Below are 24,200 nucleotides of genomic sequence, written 5' to 3'. Positions count from 1 at the left end.
ATGGTAATCAGAAGGTTGCTGGTTCGATCCCCACAGTCACCACCATTGTGTCCTTGAGTAAGACACTTAACTCCAGGTTGCTCCGGGGGGATTGTCCCTGTAATAAGTGCACTGTAAGTCTCTTTGGATAAAAGTGTCTGGTAAATGTAAATAAATGTAAATGATTGTTTGTGTGTTTGCAGATCCGTTCATCCGTCATCACGCTGTGTTTCTCAGGGAAAGAGTTCAGCTGGATCAGACACTTCCTCATCGCTGCTGCGATTCTGGCGTTCAATAATCTACTGGTGATTTTCGTCCCCACCATCAGGGATATCTTCGGCTTTATCGGTCAGTAGATGAGTTCTAAACAGATGTTTGTTTCTCTGAGCGGATAAACAATAAATCTGTCTTGTGTTCCTGCAGGTTCGTCCGCTGCCACAATGCTCATCTTTATTCTTCCGGCAGCGTTTTACCTGCGACTGGTGAAGAGTGTTCCCCTCAAATCCCCACAGAAAATATCAGTGAGTGCCAACATGTCCCGGATATCTCGTTTCATAAACCGTGAATCAGTAGTGTCGGGAAGAGAGGTTATGAATCGGACTTCAGATTCTTTACATTCCATGAAAGGTTCTTGATCGTGCATCCTCCTGCAGACGCATTATGACATCATAATGCTGCCGGCAGTAAATGCAATAAAAATGTCCAGATATTTCCTCCTCAGAAGGAAGCGTAAGTTTAGATGAGTTCATTATTATTTATTGCATCTCTGCTTTAAACCTCAATAGCAAACTAATAAAGAGAAAATTGACAGATTCAGTTCGTTTCATCCCTTTAAAGTTTTATACGTTACATGTTTATTAATATATAATGTAAATATCACTGCTTTTGACTGTACCGCCATATTGTTTAGAGCCGGACCCATATATCAGTTGCTTTTTGGAGCTTTCAGTTATTGGTTAAAAATATTAAATGCTGATACTTTTCATTATTGACGATATCCATCCATATTTGTGTGTGTGTGTGTGTGTGTGTGTGTGTGTGTGTGTGTGTGTGTGTGTGTGTGTGTGTGTGTGTGTGTGTGTGTGTGTGTGTGAGAGAGTGTGTGTGAGAGAGTGTGTGAGAGAGTGTGTGAGAGAGTGTGTGAGAGTGTGTGAGAGTGTGTGAGAGAGTGTGTGCGTGTGTGTGCGTGTGTGTGCAGTGTGTGAGAAAGTATGTGAGAGAGTGTGTGAGAGGGTAGGTGTGAGGGAGTGTGTGAGAGTGTAGAGCGATAGAGTGTGAGAGTGTGTACAGTGTGAGAGAGTATGTGTAGAGAGAGTGCGCGTATGAAAGCGTGTGAGAAGACAGTGTGCGTGCGTGTGAGAGAGTGTGTGCGTGTGAGAGAGTGTGTGCGTGTGAGAGAGTGTGTGCGTGTGAGAGAGTGTGTGAGAGAGTGTGCGTGCGTGTGAGAGAGTGTGAGAGTGTGTGCGTGAGTGTGAGAGAGTGTGTGAGAGAGTTCGTGTGTGAGTGAGTTTGTGTGTGTGTGTGTGTGTGTGTGTGTGTGTGTGTGTGTGTGTGTGTGAGCGTGTGTGTGTGTGCGTGTGTGAGTGTGTGCGTGTGTGAGTGTGTGTGTGTGTGTGTGTATGTGAGTGTGTGTGTGTGTGTGTGTGTGTGTGTGTGTGAGCGTGTGTGTGTGTGCGTGTGTGAGTGTGTGCGTGTGTGAGTGTGTGTGTGTGAGAGTGAGAGCGTGTATTTATCACTTTGTGGGTACCAAATGTCCCCATAAGGATAGTAAAACCCGAAATTTTTGACCTTGTGGGGACATTTTGTCGGTCCCCATGAGGAAAACAGCTTATAAATCATACTAAATTATGTTTTTTGAAAATGTAAAAATGCAGAATGTTTTCTGTGAGGGTTAGGTTTAGGGGTAGGGTTAGGTTTAGGGGATAGAATATAAAGTTTGTACAGTATAAAAACCATTATGTCTATGGAAAGTCCCCATAAAACATGGAAACACAACTGTGTGAGTGAGTGAGTGTGTGTGAGTGTGTGTGTGTTCTTTTCTCACTACAATGCATATTTTGTTATTTTGATTTGATGTGTAGTGTTCAATTAGGTTTTCTAATTTGAGGCGAGGGCATACAAATTTAAAATATGACTATATAAAATCCTGCCACGTCATATACGTATACATGTATATTAGTGCATTCAGAAAGTATTCAGACCCCCTTTATATATTTTTTCACATTTTGTTATGTTGCAGTCTTATGCTAAAAAGCTTTAAATTATTATTATTATTTCTTTCACATTAATCTGCACTCATACGCCATAATGACAAAGCAAAAAACCACATTTTTGATAACTTTGCAAATGTATTAAAAAGCTCAAACTGAAATATCACATTGACATAAGTATTCAGACCCTTTGCGATGACACTTGAGATTTAGCACGGGTGCGTCCCATTTCTCTGGATCATCTTTGAGATGTTTCTACACTTTGATTGGAGTCCACCGGTGGCAAATGCAATTGCTTGGATATGATCTGTAAAGGCACACACCTGTCTATATAAGGTATTATAGCTGTAAATGCATATCAGAGCAAAAACCAAGCCATGAGGTCAAAGGAACTGTCTGGAGAGCTCAGAGACGGGATTGAGATCTGGGGAAGAATATAAATACATTCTGGCTGCATTGAAGGTTCCCAGAGTGGTGCACAGAGGCCTCCGTAATTCTTAAATGGAAGTTTGGAACAAACAGGACTCTTCCTAGAGCTGGACCACCGACCAAACTGACCAGTCGAGTCAGAAGAGCCATCAAGAACCCGATGGTCCCTCTGGTTGAGCTCCAGAGATCGTGTGTGGAGATGGGAGAAACTTCCAGAAGGACGACCATCACTGCAACACTCCACCGATCTGGACTTTATGATGCCTCCCATCAGTGCAAGACACATTAAGCACCTAAAGGACTCTCAGACTGTGAGAAACGGGATTCTCTGGTCTGATGAAACAAATATTGAACTGTTCGGCCTCAATTCCAAGCGTCATGTCTGGAGGACACCAGGCACCCCTCATCACCTGCACAATACCATCCCAACGGTGAAGCATCCTGCTGGGGTGCTGTTTTTGAGCCACTGGGACTGGGGACTGGTCAGGGATGAAGGAAAGTTGAATGCAGCGAAATACAGAGATATCCTTAATGAACACCTGTTCCAGAGCACTCAGGACCTCAGACTGGGCCGCAGGTTCACACGGACTTAAACCCAATCGAACATCTCTGGAGAGACCTAGAAATGTCCACCGGCGGTCCCCATACAATCTGACAGAGCTGGAGAGGATCTGCAGAGAAGAATGGCTGAAAATCCCCAAATCCAGATGTGCAAAGCTTGTCGCATCACACCCAAATAGACTTGAGGCTGTAATCGCTGCCAAAGGTGCCTCAACTAAGTACCGAGTTAAGGGTCTGAATTTTTTAATACATTTGTAACGTTATCAACAATCTGGTTTTTGCTTTGTAATTTTGGGGTATGGAGTGTAGATTGAGCCTCATGTCTCTTGGACAGCACAAACAGGAAGTTCAATTTTCAGGGTGCATTACAAACGTCAAACGTCCCTTCAGATGCATGTATGTTTAAAAAGAAGTAGCATGCATTGCCTGTGTAACAGCTCAGTGTGCAAATCTCACGTACGATCTCTCTGCGTCCACAGGCGGCCATTTTTCTGGTGGTGGGCATCATCTTCATGATCGGCAGTTTGTCTCTCATCGTATTAGACTGGATCCACAACCCACCTGGCTCTAAAGGTGCTCACTAACCAGTGCACTCAGAAGGTGCTGAACCCGAAGCCCCTCCATCACACGAACATGGACGTGCAGTTTGGATTGAACCCTGTGACTCCACCTCCCCCTCTTTCTCGTCAAGCTCCCGCTTGTTGCTTTAAGCTCTCATTTATGTTTTCTCAAACCTTGCATCACTGTTCACGAGTGTCAGATAGACGTGAAAGTGAATTCACGGGGGAGAACGAGAGCGGGCAGAAGTGACGCTTCTCCGTAATGACGCGGACGATCGTCAAGTCTCTCCCGCGGATAGAGATGATTAAAGACCCCATGAAATCAAAACAGGAGTTGTGTACGAGATCTTAATAGTGATCTCCATGCTAGTGTACGCTAGCTGAACTTTCAGCAGACGTGCGCATTTCAAATTTGCCGTCTTTTTTTGTTGAGAAAACGGAGCGAAAATATTGATGACATCATCGTGCACTTAGGGGTGTATGCAAATTATTATCCAATAAAACGCTCGCTAGAATGAACATGTCCCCTCGCCGTAACGCTGTGAGGTAAACTATTTAAACGAAGACTATTAGCTAAGAACTATTATTAGGCATTTAGCGTTGGAATAGTACAGTTGAATAGACCGTAAGTTGAAGTTGCAATACAATTATTAAAAACACAAAGTTTATGAATTATAAATGTTAATAAAAGCAGTAATGCTAAATTCATAAACCGTTAAGACATTTTAACTACTTAAAACGAATGAGTACTATTGATCTTGATGATAAATTTACAGTTATAATCAAAATAATAAAAAATATGCATCTTTTTAAAAAACATTACAGGGGCATTTTTGGTGGTGTTTTTGCCCCAAGCCCGCCTTCATTTTGGGGGCTTGGGGCACGCTAATGCTTAGCATTGCTTTTTTGCTAAGTTTCTAAAAATGCACAAATTCATGAAAGTTTAGGTTTTCAGAGGGAAATAATCCTTTTTCAGTCCGTAAACATGTTGGGAATTCAAATAAACCATTACAGGCCAAATACATACTTGGAAAATGGCTAAATTTGCTCACAGTATTAGCGATTTTGTCGACTAGCCTTTTTCCTGTTTGCGCGACTAGCCAGCTCGGATAGTCAAAATGCAAATATTTCCCGCCAAAACTCTTCTCATGAGTGTCGGCTCATCGTTGGGTGCTGTTTTGGATGATAATATTGAATAAATATTAGATGTTATTTAATTGCTTGAAATAAATGGTGCAATTATGCTATGCTGCGTCAACTTCCTGTTTCAGGAGGGATTACTAAAACACACAAAACTGCATTTGTCAAGTGATTTCATGGGGTATTTACTACACACTGAGAGAGAGAGAGTTGGGTCGAATGGTTCATCGAATGACGAGCACTTTTGTTTTGTTGTCAAATACATTTTCATGCTCATGTTTGACTTCATCAGGCAACATTAGTCATTGATCATTTGTTGGTTTTTTTATTTTTAAAAGTATAGCTCACGCAAACGTGAGGATACGGCGCATTTTTGGATGAACTGTCCCTTTATCGTTACCATTTGAATCCCATTTCCTGTCTGCGAGGGGGGGGGTCCAGTTATCAAACTTGAATTATCAAAAAAACGGTACTTTTCCCTCTCAAGTGGCTCCATACAATCAGAATGGCGCATTATGAACCGCATTATGCCACGCCAAATGGGCCGTGCAATGATGACGCGGTAACTGCTGACTCGTAAAATCATCACGCACAAGCCCCAACCCGAAACGGCCTTCAGATCGCTCACTTGAAATCGGGCTGGGGCGGAGGGCGGGGCCGGGTCGTGATCCTCCGCAGTCGACCTTTATCCCTCTCGGAGGCTTGATTAGCCTAATACGGGACCGCGTGTGTAGCATCACGACCCCGCCCTCCGCCCTGCCACATGGGCCTTGATATATCGGCTTGTATTTTAAATCCACGGTTTGTGCCTTCGCCGTCTCCCTGTGCCGTATCCGACGGCTCCGCCTTGCTGGAGGTAACGCCGTTTACAGAACCGAGCGTTAACGGGACAGTCGCACTTTTCTACGCCAAGCGCTCGTACGGGTCCAGCCAAAGCGCACGATATTTAAAGATCCTTTTGGTGATCGACTTTCTCATAAAGCAAATATTTCGAATGAAATGGTATGATATTTTTGCATGTTTTAAATCACAAACATGGTCTTTTTGGACATTGTATATGGTTTGTAAATAGTCTGGGGGGGTTTTTTGGGTGGTGGTGGTGGTGGTGTGGGGGGTCATTGATGGATGGGACGATGCATCAAATGTTCGCCTGTAGAGTTTTAGTCTTTGATGTTGTTGTTGTACGTTTGTGCCATCACGCCTTTTTTTTTTCTTTTGTAAATTTGTAGAAAAGTCATTGTATTTCTATTGTACCTCCTTGACCGTTTTTATGCTAAAAATGGAGTTGTTACTTGACTAGTTAGCAGCCGAAATGGTACTTGAGACTCCCAGGGGCTCGCGTACGGCTCACGTGGAATTTCCCATCATTTAGAGGAGCTACATCCTGCAACGCTCATTACGCCAAAATGGGAGTTTAACAAAATTCGTTCGATTTTGCTCATCACAAAATGAGCATTTCGAACAGAATTGTTCGCCCCATCGAGGTTGCTCCAAAACGATTTAAAAAACGGCCATTTTGTTTGTTTTTACACGACAGTCACGTAGAGACGTCACCGTTTTCGCCAAACTCTGAATTCCGGTAATTCCGTGCATGACGTGAATCCTGAATCTGAGCTACAAATGACACATCGGATGAATGTTTGGCTATTTTAAACACGTACGTTCTTGACAAACCCTCTGCCGCACATTGTCGAGATGTTGAGCGGTTTTGTCTTCCACCGTTTACCTCCGAAAATGACGTATTGGACTGTTGAACATTGTACAATGTATGTGTGTGTTCGTAAATGTCTGTAAAATTGTATGTGTGTTTTAAAGTCAACATGAAATCAAACTTCACCCGATTTACTTCATTTCACATTTCTGGACTTTTCTATCATGCACGTTACTTTAACTTTAACTTTAAATGTTAAATAAAATAGTTTCCGTCAGTTTTCGAACATGCTAATCTCTAGACTTGCTCCGCCCCACAAACGTCTTTGCTTTTTCGATGACATCATCAAGGCCTCTTATTTTTCAGCCCATCCTCTCCATTCTGGTGTGTTCCACCCACTTTTAACCGTCCAATCAATTCCCAATGGATCAAATCCCCTGATATATACTTTCATTCAGAAGTAAAATGGGTTGCAAACGCTATTTCATGTTGACTTTGTGTTTTTGTGCTCCCGAACACAACGGTTGTTCTGTACGCTGCTCTTTGTCTGTAGGTGCCTTCAGAGATGATGTGAAGGAAGTTTATCAATTCCTCTTTCAAACTGTGTTCTGAATGTACAAAATGTAAATGTGGTTTTCATTTGTTTGTTACTGTGAAATGAACTCCGTATCCAGTATTTGTAGCTGAAGTATGTTGAGGAATGTCATGAGAAATGAGGTTCAACCTCGTCCGTCCGCTCGCTAACTGCCATCAGAACCAACAAAATTGTTGACCCTCCGTCAGCCAATCAGCTGCGGCCTCCTGCGGATCGATCACAAGATGATTTGCCACGTCAGTGGAGGGGTTTTGTATCACTGAAGCTGAATTATGTAACATGAAAAATAAAGAAATATGAACGGATGTTTGTCTGTGTTTCTTGATGGTTAGTTAACTGGCATTGATTTGTTGTTACCATGGTGATGTGAGGATGATAGAAAACAGATCAACAGAAACGATGAGATCAATATATCTCCAAAAATACATGCGTATAAATGCATGCTTGTTCAATGAACTGTAAAGTATTAATGAACATGCACATATTATATTTAAGTGTAGATGCCAAACGGCACATGATGCAAAAGAAGTGCAGTTTATATGATCAAATCAGGCTGTAAATTATTACCTGTCTGTGTTTATATGTTAGTGTGTGTAATTCTGCTGTTGTTTCACACACACCTTTAAACAGGAGTGCCCTGTAGCACTAGTGTGTCATGTACTTCAAACACCTGCACCCATATGCCACAACACACGTAACCCAGAGCTCATGTTTAATGCAGCGCTGCGAGTCTGTTTACAGTCTGAAAGAATGAACCTTTAATGTCATTCATAATATACTGTAGACGGGGTTTGTGTGTGTGTGTGTGTGTGTGTGTGTCAGGATGCAGGTCACAGTCTCTGCATGAATCATATCAACAGCTGGTTACATAAGACCACCATACAAGCACATCTGGATGGTCTGATCTCCTCTCTCTGTCTCTGTGTGTCTCTCTCTCTGTCTCTGTGTGTCTCTCTCTCTCTGTCTCTGTGTGTCTCTGTCTCTGTGTGTCTCTCTCTCTCTGTCTATGTGTGTCTCTCTCTCTCTGTCTATGTGTGTCTCTCTCTATGTCTCTGTGTGTCTCTCTCTCTGTCTAAGTGTGTCTCTCTCTCTCTGTCTCTGTGTGTCTCTCCACCCTGCTTTAAGGACAGGCAGCTAATATCCAGCATTACTGTATATCAGAACACTCTTCATTTGAGTCTGTGTGAAGGTTCTGTTTATTTTTTTATTGGCATCCTTGTATCAAATCTGAACATTTTCATGTTTTAAAAAAAGCAGATTTATTTTTATTTTTTACAGTTTATGTAGTCAGCGCAATGAAAATATATGATTTAAAGTGTTTAATTCTATTACTAAATTCTAATATATATATATATATACACACACACATATATATTATATTATTTTATAAAAATATATTTGTTTATAATTTCAATTGTGTATAACATAATTTGGAGCTTTCTTAATTTGTTTGAGCTAGCACTCAAACCAAAACCAGCCAAATTTGATTAATAAAACTTACAAATATTATTATTATTTTATTGAAATGGTTAAAAATCTTAAAATAATTTGTTTGAACTTGTGAAGGATTTACATTTCACAACCAGCTTATAAAAATGTGAAACGTTCTTTGAGGCCTGTTTTAAATATAAACGTCATTAATAATGTTTTCTAAATTAAGTGTTCGTCTGGTATCTGTTTCTCCAATGTATTATTCATTTGTGTGCAGCTCCTTTCTGTAAGGAGGGTGTAAAGCTGCGTTCAAAACGATCTCATCTCGTTCATTTTCAACGAGAGCTGGCGACTTCCGGCAACACGCGCGACGGCGACCGTTGGCGACCGGATGTGGGCGTGTCCAGAGACGCGACATAGTTGAGATATGTTTAACTTTATGCAAATAAAGAGCGACTTTCGGGAGCGACAGCCAATACGAGAGAAGATGGTAGAGCTCACGTGATCCTAATATTTTAATAATAATATTAATAATAATAATAATATTAATTGTAAAGAAACAGTGCTGTGTAGACTCTCCATACACAGCACTAGCGTCCTAACCGCCCGCCACTAGCGACATGTAGCGACAAAGTAGCTGGCAGTGTGAATGCAGCTTTAAGCACAATGTTCACATTTCTACTCTGTGTTGTGTCCAAGTGTTTACACTCATGTATTTACACTCAATGAATGTGTGTGTGCTTCAGTAGGTGTATTTAGCTGTATTTTAGGGGGGAAAAAACGCATTTGATATGATTTTTAATTGTAACTTTATTTATTTTAATATCGCAAGCAGCGCCCAACCCTATTTTTATGACCTTTAAAGACATATCTCACCACTATTGTGTTCACAATAGGTTTACTCAAGCATTTAATTATTATTAAGGAAGCTCTTGAGTTTTGAAAAGAACAGTACATCCCCTCAGGTGATACTGAACAAAACTATAACCACATCTGTTGGTTGTGCATTTTTATTGGAAACAATTATTCTCAAGTGGAATGAATATGAGTGATTCATTTTAGATGAACACCCAACTTGCAATTATTAACTTTATTGGGTAATTCATCCAGCACAGTTTGTGCTCCAGACATGAACGATACCTAAAATGATGTGGCCTGTATAGGAGAGATGTGCTGTTATTTGACTGAAAGAGCTTGTGGATGAAATAAAAGTTGAAAGAATCCCATTGACACATTGAAGGAGGGAACAGAATGTCAAAGAGACTTTGAAGGTGGGCACTTTTAATTTGGGATAGAAAGCAACCACCCAGAACATGCCATAAATATACATACATAGATACTTTAGTAACTGCATAACAATGCTCTACCAACTACATAGGAACATGCTAACAGCCTATCAGAACACCTTAGTAGCAGCATAGCAACACCCTGGTAACAACCCAGAACAACCTGAGCAACGCACAAGCAACCACTAACCCTAAAACCCACTCAGAACACCCTAGCAACCACTCATAACACCCTTACAACTGCATAAAAACGCTCTAGCAACAGCATAGGAATATGCTAAAACCCACTCGGAACACCTTAGCAACCGCATAGTAATGCTCAAGTAACCACGCGGAAACATGCTATCAACTGCATAGAAACCCTTTAGAAACCACATGAGCATGCTAAAACCCATGCGGAACACTCTATCGCAGGGGTCAACAACCTTTATGACATGGAGTGCCGTTTTTTATTTTCCTGGTCAATGGCTGTTTCCTACTTGAAAAACGGACCCCGTCAGGTTCTTGGGTCCCATCGGGCCCGTATCGGGTTGCAGACCTCTAGCATAGAAACCTTCTAGAACCACATGAACATGCTAAAAGCTACTCAGAACAATTATCGGCTGAATAGCAACGCACTGAAAACCACTCAGAACCATTTAGCAACCGCATAGCAACACCATAGTAAGCACCCATAAAACCCTAACAACTGCATAACAAAGCTTTAGCAACCACATAGGAACATGCCAAAAACTACACAGAACACCCTTTGGCAACCACATAGCAATGCTTTAGCAACCACATGCAACACACTTGCAACTGCATAGAAACCTTCTAAAACTACATGAACATGCTAAAACCCACCTAGAACACCCTATCAGCTGTATAGCAACACACTAAAAAACACTCAGAACCACTTAGCAATTGCATAGCAACACCCTAGCAAACACTCTCGCAACCACATAGCAACACTTTAGTAACCTAATAGGAACATTCTAAAAACCACTAAGAACACTTGAACAGCTGCATAGCAACACAATTGTAACAACCTTAGCAACCACATGGGAACATGCTAAAAACCACTCAGAACACCTTAACAACTGCATAGCAACATCCTAGCAACCACCCAGAACACCCTATCAGTTGTATGGCAACACACTTAAAACCACTAAGGACAATTTATCAACACCTGCATAGCAACGCCCTAGTAACCACCCATAAAACCCTAACAACTGCATAACAAAGCTTTAGCAACCACATAGGAACATGCCAAAAACCACACAGAACGCTGCTGCAACCACATGCAACACACTAGCAACTGCACAGAAACCTTCTAAAACCACATGAACATGCTAAAACCCACCTAGAACACCCTATCAGCTGTATAGCAACACACTAAAAAAACACTTAAAGAACCACTTAGCAATTGCATAGCAAAACCCTAGCTAACACCCTCGCAACCACATAGCAACACTCTAGCAACCTCATAAGAACATGCTAAAAACAACTCAGAACACCTTAAAAACTGCATAGCAACACCCTAGCAAACATCCTTGATTCTCAAACCACATAGCAACATTCTAGCAACCACATAGGAACATGCTAAAAACCACTTAGAAAACCTTAACAGCTGCATAGCAACACCCATGTAACCACCCAGAGTAACCTCATAGCAACACCCTTGCAACCGCATTGCAACAACCTAGCAACCAGCCAGAACACCCTTGCAACCACCTAGCAACACACTAGAAACCTCATAGAACCATGTTGAAAACCTTTCAGAACACCTTAACAACTGCATAGCAGCATCCTAGCAACCACCCAGAACACCCTATCAGCAGTATGGCAATACACTAAAAACCACTAAGAACACCTTAGCAACAACTGGATAGCAACACCCTAGCAGCTGCATAGCAACTCCCTAACAACTACTCCAGCAACTGCATAGGAACATGCCAAAAACCCAACAGAACACCTTGCACCTTAGCAACCGCTTCCACCTGGTACTGCATCACATATCGCCGCTTCAGTTAAAGCCTACAGATATTTGTTGAGTCATTCTAGCGGACAGTGCCCCTGTGGCTGGCACACATACACCCTATGTGTTTTGTAAAGACTCTGGTCTGGATAGAGGCACTTTTAGCAGGAACTGTTCACTTTTAGTGTGGAATCATGAGTTCACTAGATAGAGAGAGATTATAACAGTCATGTGAGGATTGTGTTGCCTGGCTTGAGAGGGCGTATCGGTGTAGCGCACGAGTCCAGGAGGCGGATTCACTGCCATGAGAACTGTACACTGGGTCATGACTTAAAAATGGGTCTCAGGTCTGCTCTGATAGGGTCAGGAACAAACAATGCTAAACGCAAACTAACCATGTAATCATGCATAGTTAGGACTGTTCAGTAAATATGCTTAACATTATAAAAGGGAGGAGAAAATGCCTCCTGTATCTTTTGTCGTTGACGTCAAAGTCCGCGTGTCCACTTAAAACTCTCTGGCAGTTTGGGGCAAAGTCACGTGCTAGAAGCAACCTAGCCAAATTAGGCAGGTGCCAACATGCCATGAACAAAACCGAATGCAAGATAATAATAAAACACTTTTGCTTTTACTAAAATATGCTCCTGAAGCAAAACCACTGCTGCAGATCTTCAGGTAATGGCACACCTGCGCCCCTCAGAATCACTCAGATCACCATGACTAAGGCGTTTTTTATCTCGAATCATCAGGAAGTTGCACTCTCACATTCTCGCTCTTTCTCAAACACACCCTCTTTTATTTTGGTTGTGTGTTTATTCAACCATTCCTAAACATCGCCTAGCCTCGAGCGACAACACCGGTCACATGACCAGCGGGATGCCGCGTCAGACTGACTCGGGAGCTTTTGAAGCTGAATTCTTGCCTCTTGCCTAATTCATCACCAGTGTTGCTATGTAGAGCTGATCATTTATTGGTTGAGTCAATGTTGCTGTATCGGGCTGGTAGTGATGCTCAAACAAACAGTTTATTTTAGGTCTGTTTATTTTAGGTCAAATGTACATACTTCTGGTTTATGGTCTATCACTGACACCAGCCCCGGGGATGATGAAAACAAATGATGAAAAGACGAGGAAAGGAGACAGTTTTACTAATTCAGCTAAATAAACATGTGGTCATTTTGCTCTCAGCTGATCGATGTATTTTATGTGCGGGTGCCAAGTGAGCTGTTACCCCTCTAACTCAAGTGTGAGATATTAACTGAGGTTAGAAAGCAACGACTTGAACTCAGAGAGGTGTAAGGTCGCAGTTCACAGGAGAGGCTGCTTACACTGCTGAAGATACAGCTAAACCAGGCTAGGCTGGTTTGCTGGTCTTTGCTGGTCTTTTGGCTGGTTTTATGGCACTTTTCAGATGGCCAGGTTAGGGGACTATGGTAACCCGGGGTGCACAACACAATAAAATGAGGAAAGCAAATAAAAGCTGAAAACGAAATTAAGACAATACAATTAAATTAAGTTTTAAGTTTAAATTAAATTAAACTACATTTCATTGTGGCTTAATTTTGTTGTGTTGTGGCTTTTCCGTTGTGATGACGCTTAAGTTTGTTGTGGCTAAATATTTTTGTGTTGTGGTTTAATTTTACTGTGTGTTTTGGTATATTTTTGTTGTGCTGTGGCTTGTCTGTTGTGTTTTAGCCTAGTTTTGATTATTTGGTTTATTTTCATTGTCTTAGCTCATTTTGTTGTGCGTTGCCACAATAGGGAGACCAGCTTAAACCATCAAAAACCAACTTAAACTAGCTACAACCAGTGAACCAGTTTAGTCTGGTTTAAGATGTTTACTTTCATCAGGATGGCCACATCATTTGCTTTACTGCAGAAAATGAATGTACCGTTGCCTGACGTGAAAACGTGCTAAATACGAATGCTTTTAACCCCGACTATGAGTGATATTAACAGTGACGCTCGCCTTAGCAAACACCACTATTAATCATTCAACAGTAGTTACTCTTCACTAAAAGCATTTTAGCCATTTCGAAACTCCCACACCAATGTCTTTAAAAGTCCTTTAACAGGAGATGCTGCTTGAGTATCAAAGTAGTACATTTGGGTCATTACTCACACAACGCTCTCATATGGTTTCACAAGACTTGGAATAGTTTTATTGTGCAGTTGTTATTCTCGTTTAACAGCGTCTGGTTACTGTGTGCTGTCATTATATGCAAAAGAACAGCATCAGCATTCTGCTACACTTCTTTCATGTTACACAGAAGAAATGACACACTGGTGTGTACTGTAAATGATGTTTGTTTTGGGGTGAACTGCTCCTTTAAATCAACACTTTCACCGAATGAGATCTGCGGGCGGGGTGAATCCATGACTGTCAGTGAATGTCAGCATAAGCATCTGATCAAGGCGCTCATCTTTGGCCTCATTTAACAGGAAGAGAGTACGAGATTAATCCTGTGTAATAGGCTTATGTGTGGGTGGGATTGTTACAATTAAGTAGCAACAGGACAGTTGAGCATTTAGTGTCCATGTGGACTTTTACAACATAATCTCTCCTTTAAAATACAATTATCACTCTCTTACCACATTGTTAAAAATGTGGCATTTGTGGTTGCCAGGAATTTACCGTAAACAATACTGTGACCATGTTCTGTCTGTCTGTCTGTCTGTCTGTCTGTCTGTCTATCATCTGTCTATCTATCTGTCTGTCTGTCTGTCTGTCGGTCTGTCTGTCTATCTATCTATCTATCTATCTATCTATCTATCTATCTGTCTGTCTGTCTGTCTGTCTGTCTGTCTGTCTGTCTATCTATCTGTCTATCTGTCTGTCTGTCTGTCTGTCGGTCTGTCTGTCTATCATCTGTCTATCTATCTGTCTGTCTGTCTGTCTGTCTGTCTGTCTGTCTGTCTGTCTGTCTATCATCTATCTGTCTGTCTGTCTGTAATCTATCTATCTAGCTGTCTGTCTGTCTGTCTGTTTGTCTATTTATCTGTCTGTCTGTCTGTCTGTCTATCTATCTGTCTGTCTGTCCGTCTATCATCTATCTATCTATCTGTCTGTCTGTCTATCTGTCTGTCTGTCTGTCTGTCTGTCATCTATCTAAGATTTTTTGTAAAAAAAATTATGGATTTTAAGATTGAAAGTCTGAATCTGTGGCCAGAGTTTGGATGAAGTGGTGTTTAATCTTTTATTATTATTATTAATATAAAAAATAAAACCTTGAGGCATAACTGTTCCCATAGTTGAAGAATTGTCAGACTGTAGACAATCATTCAATTATAAAAACAAAAGCTGGTTCACTGGATCACTATGAATGTTTCCTTAAGAAAAGCAGAGCAGGGAATGGAAAATTCCCAAATGCATCTGTATGGGTGGGACGGGCTGAGTGGCGCTGTCATGTGATTCAGATTCAAACGAAACACAGCCAATTTTCTTTATCTGGGCATGCAGCACCTGCATCATCAGGATATCACATTTATTAGTTGATGACGTCAGTCATGTTTTGACCTTCCTGCTCTATCTTGTGAACATGGAGATGAATGACACTGTTCCGAAACAAACATACGTTTCTGATAAAACATGTCGAGTAGCTATTAGACAACACAGGGATTAGCTATTAGGGATGCTTCCTTCATAAACCAAACAGAGGTGTGTACAGTGTTTTTCCCAACAGTCCAGAGGAAAGTTTTTGATAGCTCAGGACAATTAAGAAGATCTCAGATTCTCTCAGAGAACTCCTTGAGTGAAATAAAAAAGGAAAGAAATGTTTCAAGCATTCTTGCTCAAGCAAAACTCACTTGATGCTAAGGTGTTTTGTGTTGGTGCCAGGGCATTGCTATGTGGTTGCTAGGGTGTTCTGCATGGTTGCTAGGTGGTTGCTAGTTCTTTGCATAAGTCAAAAGAGTAAAGAGCTATACAAAGCTTACTAGCACAGGTTTGGATCATCTGGTTTTGGAGGAATTGGAGAAATATTTTAGTTTTCATGTTGAAATCTCAAAATGCAAATCTGCATTTCAAAACACTCACATGGAGCAGAGCTGGAATGGAATACATTGTAGGGCATGTAAATGAGTGCTACGTTCAGTCAATATTATGATGTAATGGTACAATAGGGTGAGACAGAGCTTTGGCATGTGTTCTACTTCCTGTCTGAGGGCTCACCAGGGCAATGTCCGAGCAAATTGGGGACTTCACTTCCTTTCTGCTTTACCCCGTTGGCGGCAGATGTTCTAGAACAGGAAATTGTAACAGCATTGTTATTTGAGTTATTCATGTTTGTGAACAATAAATTTACTTTATGACAGTGCAGAGGACAAGGTTTTCCTGTGGGAATTAAGGGAATATTTAATCGTTCTTTGGCACTATGATTTAAATCAAGATCAAACCCTGTGATGCAATAATCTGATTACATGAGGCTGGTACATAGGCTGGTCTAGTCTGATGGATCATCTTGGCCAGGCTGGGAAACAAGCTAAACTAACATAGACCAGCTTGGCCTGGCTTGGAGACCATCTTAAACCAGCTTGAACAAGCTTGAAGGCCATCTTAAACCAGCTTGAAAAGGCTTGAAGACCAGTTATACCAGCTTGGCCAGGCTTGGAGACCAGTTTAAACCAGCTTGGACAAGTTTGAAAAATAGCTTAAACCAGCTTGTCCCTGCTTGGATACCAACTTAAAGCATCTTGGCCCGGCTTGGAGACTAGCTTAAACCAGCTTGGACAGGCTTGAAGATCAGCTTATACCAGCTTGTCCCTGCTTGGAGACCAACTTAAAGCAGCTTGGCCAGGCTGACAGACCATCTTAAACCAGCTTGGCCAGGCTTCAAGACCAGCATAAACCAGCTTGGCCAGACTTGGTGACCAGTTTAACCAGCTTGGTCAGGCTGGGATACCAGCTGTACCATCTTCAACCAGCTTGGCCAGGCTTGAAGACCAGCTTAAGCTAATTCGGCCAGGACTGAAGACCAGTTTAAACCAGCTTGGCCAGGCTGCGATACCAGCTATACCATCTTAAATTAGCTTTAACAGGCTTGAAGACCAGTTTAAAGCAGCTTGACCAGGCTGGGAAACCAACTAGATAATCTTAAAACAGCTGGGCCAGGCTTGAAGAACAGCTTTCTGAAAGACCAACTTAAACCAGCTTGGCAAGGCTGGGAGAACAGCTAGACCATCTTAAACCAGCAATGGCCTGTAAACTAACTTAGTTGTTTTTTATAAGCTTCAGTGAGGACAGTATCATTGCTTTCAGATTTTTAAGTTTTTAGGGCATGTAAATGAGTGCTACGTTCAGTCAATATTATGATGTAATGGTACAATAGGGTGAGACAGAGCTTTGGCATGTGTTCTACTTCCTGTCTGAGAGCTCACCAGGGCAACATCTGAGCAACTTGGGGACTTCACTTCCTTTCTGCTTTACCCCGTTGGCGGCAGATGTTCTAGAACAGGAAATTGTAACAGCATTGTTATTTGAGTTATTCGTGTTTGTGAACAATAAATGTACTTTATGACAGTGCAGAGGACAAGGTTTATAACAATTTTCATACTATATTTCCTGTGGGAATTAAGGGAATATTTAATCGTTCTGTGGCACTATGATTTAAATCAAGATCAAATCCTGTGATGCAATAATCTCATAAATGGAGATTACATGATGAGAAATTTGGACAGGCTGGTTAGGCTGGTCTAGTCTGATGGATCAAGTTGGCTAGGCTGGGAAACGAGCTAGACCAACATATTCCAGCTCGGCCTGGCTTGAAGACCATCTTAAACAAGCTTGTCTCTGCTTGGAGACCAATTTAAAGCAGTTTGGCCAGGCTTGAAGACCAGCTTAAACCAACTCTGGCCAGGCTGGGATATCAGTTTTAACCAGCTTGGCCAGGCTTGAAGACCAGCTTAAACCAGCTTGGCCTGACTTGGAGACCAGCTTAAACCAGCATGAACAGACTTGAAAACTATCTCAGACCAGCTTGGCCAGGATTGGAGACCAATTTACCCTGCTAGGCCAGGCTTGAAGATCAGCATAAACCAGCTTGACCAGGCTTGGAGACCAGTTTCACCAGCATTGCCAGGCTGGGATACCAGCTGTACCAGCTTAAACAATCTTGGCCAGGCCTGAAGACCAGCTTAAACCAACAGTGGCCAGGCTTGGATACCAGCTTTAACCAGCTTGGCCAGGATTGGAGACCAGATTAACCAGCTAGGCTAGGCTGGGATACCAGCTGTACCAGCTTGGCCAGGCTTGAAGACCATCTTAAACAAGCTTGGCCAGCCTGGGGTACCAGCTGTACCAGCTTTAACCAGCTTGGCAAGGCTTGAAGACCATCTTAAACCAGCTTGGCCAGGCCTGAATACTAGTTTAAAGCAGCTTGGCCAGGCTGGGAAACCAACTAGACCATCTTAAAATAGCTGGCCCAGGCTTGAAGACCATCTTAAACCAGCTTGGCCAGCCTGGGGTACCAGCTGTACCAGCTTTAACCAGCTTGGCAAGGCTTGAAGACCATCTTAAACCAGCTTGGCCAGACTGAAAGATTGACATAATCTAGCTTGGCAAGGCTGTGAGAACAGCTAGACCATCTTAAACCAGCAATGGCCTGTAAACTATCTTAGCTGTTTTTTATTTAGCCATTTATTGGTGAATGTTATTTCTTGAGTACATTGTCACAGCACTGAAGTTGAGTACAGTGGATCACGCAGTGAGCGCTGTGGGTGAGAACAGTTTATCCAGGAGATCCGATCACTGTATGCCCATTTGATTGGCCCTAATCCTGGCACCCCCTCGCACATAACAAAAACTTCAAGAGTCAGTGGGTTCACACGGTTTGGATCCGGGTCATCTTTCACCATATGAATGGAAAGTTTTGTTGCCATGTGGAGGGAGCGGTCTGCGGTGGTCTACTGTTGCCCTGCCTGTCCAAGATTCCAGAGCGGAAACCTTTTCAAAATATAAAAGGATTACACGTCCAAAGCTTCATATCAAAACATGCCCATATTTCTTCTGTTCTCCCACCGGCTAATTTCAGACATTCATCTGGAGCTTATATGTCACGGATTATGGTCATCCTGGCCAAAGGTGCTAGTGTACATCAGTAAGACGTCTGAACAACACTGATCCCCATCACGGGATGGTGGTATTCTGGTCACAGCTTATCCAGCTTCTCCTGTTTAGTTGTGGTGGTGAACAACATGACCAGACCAGGATTAACTTCATTTATGGGTGTTTCTTCAACTTTGGGCACTTTCATATCCCAAGGGTTGATAGGTATTAAAGGGACAGATCAGCCAAAAGTGTAAATTCTCTCATCATTTACTCGTGCTCATGTCATCCGAGATGTGCATGACTTACTTTCTTATGCAGAACACAAACGAAGAATATCTCAGCTCTGTTGGTCCTTACAATGCAAGTGAATGGTGACCAGAACTGTGAAGCTCTAAATATCACATAAAGGCAGCGTAAAAGTAATCCATATGACTCCAGTGGTTTAATCCAGGTCTTTAGAAGTGATATGATAAGTGTGGGAGAGAAACAGATCAATATTAATGTCATTCTAAGGGGGTTAAGATGGGCAAGGAGGAGGCGAGAACCGGCTTGCCAATATAAATAATAATTTAATGAAAACATAAACCAAAAGCACAAACATAAACACACACGATGGACATGCCCATAATTCGCTCTCACTCGAACTGTCGTCACCGGCCGCCTTTATCCCTCGCACGCCCCATCAGGCCGATTGGGGACCGGGCGTGCGACAATGTAGCCCGGCCCCCCTCCGCTCCACACCCCTCCTGGCGTAACCTCAGGCCGTGGTGCCACCGGCATGACATACACCCCCCCCCCCCCTCTTTCCCTGGGGAGGGGCGTGCTTTGCGCACCGTCAGGTCATCCCCGCCTTCCTTGACCTGGGAGGAGACAGGAGGGGAAAACAACAACAAAAAAACAAAATAGGCGAGGGAAAAGGCCAACACGGTGCGAAAGAGAGAGAGAAGAAGGTCACTCACCGGTTCTCTGATGTACCGTCGCGTGGCCCTCGAACACTCCGCCACACTCTCCGGCGGACGACAGCCGCTCCTCTCCGGGCGAACCGGAGTCAAACCTCTGACCCCCAGCGGGGGGTTAGGATGGGCAAGGAGGAGGCGAGAACCGGCTTGTCAATATAAATAATAATTTAATTAGAAAAATTAAATCAAAAGCACAAACATGAACACACACATGACGGACATGCCCGTCGTCACCGGCCGCGGGCATGTCCGCGAGCATGTCCGTCTTCACCGGCCGCCTTTATCCCTCGCGCGCCCCATCAGGCTGATTGGGGACCGGGCGTGCGACATTCTAGCCAGGCCCCGCCCCCCTCCGCTCCACAGTCATTCTTTTACTTTCACAGTCTTTTGTCTTTGGCGAGTCCATTTGTGCATATCGCCACCTACTGGTAGGGAGGAGAATTTATAGGCTTAAATCTCTTTCTCAACCAAACACAACCAACAATCTTAATCTGTTATTACTTCATTTCACACAAATGATGTTGATCCGTCAATATTAAATAAAAAGAAATCAGTTGTTTTCGATCTTGATACATTTAGTGAGAAAAAAAGCACATTTTCCTTAAAGCGTGTGTGCCCCCTTTGTACCCTCTATATATAATGTCGTCGATGAGATTGTGAAAGTTGCGGATGCTTAAACTCTGCGGCTCTGCTGACGTCTTATAACCCTTATAATCAGATTCATCATACACCGACACACTCTAGAACAGGGCTATTAATCGGACTGAAAACACACACACATCTAAAGCTGATCAGGGTCAGTGAAACGAGTCTCTACGTGCATTTGTGTTGTTTAACATGCATGTGAGAGTATGTGCATTTCACTTCCTGTCTGTATCAAGAGCGTTTGTCTTTCGGTCTGATGACACACTGAAGGGTCTGGTCACATCTGTCTTCATCTGAAACTAAATAACACAGACCGGCGGGATTGTGCTGATGATATCAAGAGCCGTCAACATGAATTACATCCCATTCCAACATCATTGCTTTTCATTTTATTTTATACCATATCAAAGCACTGTGTGGCCTCGGCATTGCATGTTCTGAGTAATGGCAGGTGGGCATTGTGCTGTTGAGATGATGTTCACAGTTTGAGCTCTGTGTCAGGTTCCCATGAGTCCGGACAGCAGGCGGCTGTTTGTTTAATTTGAGGGGGATAGAATGATTATATAAGAGTGAGCCGCGGGTCCGGGGAAGATGTGACGACCTCTGACCTGCTCAGCGGGAGACCGGCTGGATGTCTTGACTCTCACACGGAAAATCAGGAAATCCAGTGATATTATCCAGAAACTTCTCGTCTTTGTTTGTTTTATATTTTAATTTTCTTTTCATTTCAGATATGTCCTCAGGTTCTAAAACTTTACCTGAGAGAAATTACAAAAACATTCGTCGCAGACTTGTAAAGCAGATGAAATGCTGATGTGAACCGCTCGCAGAAACCTTTTTTTTTAGTACTTGGGAAAATATTCTTTCATTAGGAATGGTAGATGTTTTGGTCCCACTTCATATTAGGTGGCCTTAAGTACTGTGTACTGACATTAAATACATACAAGACTCATTTACTGTGTAACTACATGTTGTTCTGCAAAATTCCCACATTTTCTGCTACTGAGGTTGAAGTAAGAGTATGTTTAGGAGTAAAGGAAGGGTTAGGACTGAGGGTAGGTTTAAGAGAAAACATATGTGTAGGAGTAAGAGTAGGGTAAGGAGTAATTGTAGGGTTAGGAGTCAAGGTAGGTGTGGCAGGGCGTAGGGTGGGGCCGGGTCGGGATTCTATACAATTATCAGGCTAATCAAGCCTCCGAGAGGGATAAAGGCCGACTGCGGAGGATGGTGCGGGAGAGAGAGATCATTTATGGACATGTCCGTCGTGTGTGTGTTTGTCTTTTGTTTAAGTTACTCATTAAAATATTATTTACATTGCCAAGCTGGTTCTCGCCTCCTCCTTTCCATTTAAAGCAGTTTCCATTGGTGCTGAAATCCGGGAAGGAGGAGGGATACGCCGTAGTAGAGTTCTCGCCACTACCGTCCACCACAACGGAGCAGCCGCGGCCATCTGCCGGGGAACGAGGAGCCCGGCCACCTGAAAGCGGAGAAACGGCCACCGACTGCGAGGGGAGAGACTCCGCCTGGAGCGGTCAGGGCAGCTGGCAGGGGCGGAGGAGTCCACTACCAGCCGCTGAAACGCGCCGGGGTCTGAGACCGCTGACCGCGAGCGGGGAGGGGCTCGCTGCCAACCGCCTGGAGCGGGAGAACCGCTGGCAGGGGAGACCCCTTATGTTCCCCGAGAACCTGGCGGGTCGTTCGGTCCACCAGGGGCTGGAGGCCTGCCTCCGATCCGCCTGGAGATGCGCGGCTGTCGTCCGTTAGAGGATGGAGCAGTGGCCGAGGAACAAGCTATGGTGTATCGGAGAACTGGCGAGTAAGGCACGGCTCTCCCCAGGGAAGGGGGGTTCCCCAGCCTGAGTAAGGATAGGTTTTGGAGTAATTGTAGGGTTAGGAGCTTAAACGGCTCATATCATGAGCCATAATCACATTACTAATTACTAGAGCTGGGTAGATAACTTTGAAATGTAACCTGGTACTGATTACAAATTACCAGGTTACATTTCAAAGTTATCTACCCAGCACTAGTTTTAGGTAATCTAATCCGATTACTTTCAGATTACTTCTGACCTAACTCTTGTTTATTTGATGTGACGTGTATTTAAATAGTAAATGTAAATACAAAATGTAGTTTAATTACAAGTACTTGATTTTTGTAATCTGATTATATAAGTTTGCATTACTTCCCAGCACTGCTAATTACATTACTTTTAACTTTTACAAGTATGTAAAATAATGTTACACAACTTTTTGGCAATGCAAGTAATCAGATAAAAGTAATTAATTACTCTGTAATCGAATTACACCCAACAATGATATTGAATGATTGTGCAGAGAGTACAAGTACAGAGCCAATGAAATAAGAGTATTAACAAATGATGGCACTTTTATGTTTTATTTACATTATATATATATATATATATATATATATATATAATTGAATTTGTAATAATTCTTGTTACTGTATAACGATGATCTGCAGCACATTGTGAGTTCAACTTGCCCTTTCACACACATAATCTCAAAACTTTCTGTTCTGAGTTCTGCTCAACTTCAGTGTGATCTGATTAAATAAGATTGGACGAGTTCTCAGAAGAAGAGTTGAACAAGTTCAACAAGGTGGAAGGGTTTATAAAGAGATTTTGATATGCTTGGGCTTCCTCTAGCACGGAGTCAGGCAGATCGTTTACGAATGGAGGAAATTCAGCACCACTGTACCTCTCATCGGGACAGGACGTCCTGCAAAGATCACTGCAAGGGTCACGTGTAAAATCCTCAAACAAGTGATGGAGAACCTTTGGGTGATGGCTACAGATCTGCAGGTATTGCTGACACCCGATAACGTCGGTGTACATGAGATTACCATTAGAAAATATTGGCAAGAACAGTGTTCATGGGAGGTTACCACAGAAAAACCGCTGATTTCCAGAGGAAAACATTGCTGCTCATCTCAGGTTTGCAGGATGTTCCACGGCTCACCTGGAAAAACTGTTCTCATTACAGTAAATGTTTGCATTATGTTTAAAGAATACTGGGGCTGCCTAAAAATACAGCGTTGTATAGAGACGCTTAAAACTGTCCATCTGACGCATGAGTAGACCAACACTTAAAAAAGCAAAGAAGAACAATAATAGAATTATAAATAGAATTATACTCCAGTCAGGTCTCCTTAGCAACCAAATTGGCCCGGTTGCTAGGGAGGGTAGAGTCGCATGGGGTAACCTCCTCGTGGTCGCTATAATGTGGTTTTTGTTCTCGGTGGGGCGTGTGGTGAGTTGTAAGAGAATAGCGTGAAGCCTCCACATGCGCTATGTCTCCATGGTAACGTGCTCAACAAGCCACGTGATAAGATGGCGGAGGATGAGTCTCAGTTGAGTCCGCTTCTGAGACCATCAATCCGTGCATCTTATCACGTGACTCGTTGTGCATGACACCGCGGAGACTCACAGCATGTGGAGGCTCATGCTACTCTCCACAATCCACACACAACTCACCACACGCCCCATTGAGAGAACCACTAATCACCACCACGAGGATGTTACCCCATGTGACTCTACCCTCCCTAGCAACCGGGCCAATATGGTTGCTTAGGAGACTCACAGCATGTGGAGGCTCATGCTACTCTCCAGGATCCACACACAACTCACCACACGCCACATTGAGAGAACCACTAATCACCACCACGAGGAGGTTAGCCATGTGACTCTACTCTCCCTAGCAACCGGGCCAATATGGTTGCTTAGGAGACTCACA

At 42.9% G+C, this 24,200-nt stretch overlaps 2 protein-coding genes across 2 annotated transcripts in view; one reads left to right on the top strand and one right to left on the bottom strand.

Annotated features, from left to right (window-relative positions):
* LOC127639049 (putative uncharacterized protein FLJ46204) overlaps nt 1–3,651 on the bottom strand; it is a 5,209-nt gene extending 1,558 nt beyond the window's left edge. Inside the window, exon 1 of the mRNA XM_052120874.1 lies at nt 1,768–3,651. Within this exon, the coding sequence (XP_051976834.1) occupies nt 1,768–1,818 (51 nt within the window). The 5' untranslated portion in view covers nt 1,819–3,651. The remainder of the gene's footprint in view (nt 1–1,767) is intronic.
* The window catches only part of LOC127639043 (sodium-coupled neutral amino acid transporter 4-like), a 35,117-nt gene extending 27,667 nt beyond the window's left edge, over nt 1–7,450 (top strand). The window contains 3 exon segments of the mRNA XM_052120866.1: nt 183–327; nt 403–500; nt 3,659–7,450. Of these exon segments, the coding sequence (XP_051976826.1) occupies nt 183–327; nt 403–500; nt 3,659–3,763 (348 nt within the window). The 3' untranslated portion in view covers nt 3,764–7,450.
* Nucleotides 7,451–24,200: the final 16,750 nt, after the last annotated feature.

This window comes from Xyrauchen texanus, chromosome 47 (assembly GCF_025860055.1).
Source record: "Xyrauchen texanus isolate HMW12.3.18 chromosome 47, RBS_HiC_50CHRs, whole genome shotgun sequence".
Lineage (NCBI taxonomy): Eukaryota > Metazoa > Chordata > Actinopteri > Cypriniformes > Catostomidae > Xyrauchen > Xyrauchen texanus.
This window is presented reverse-complemented; position numbering and strand designations above follow the sequence as displayed.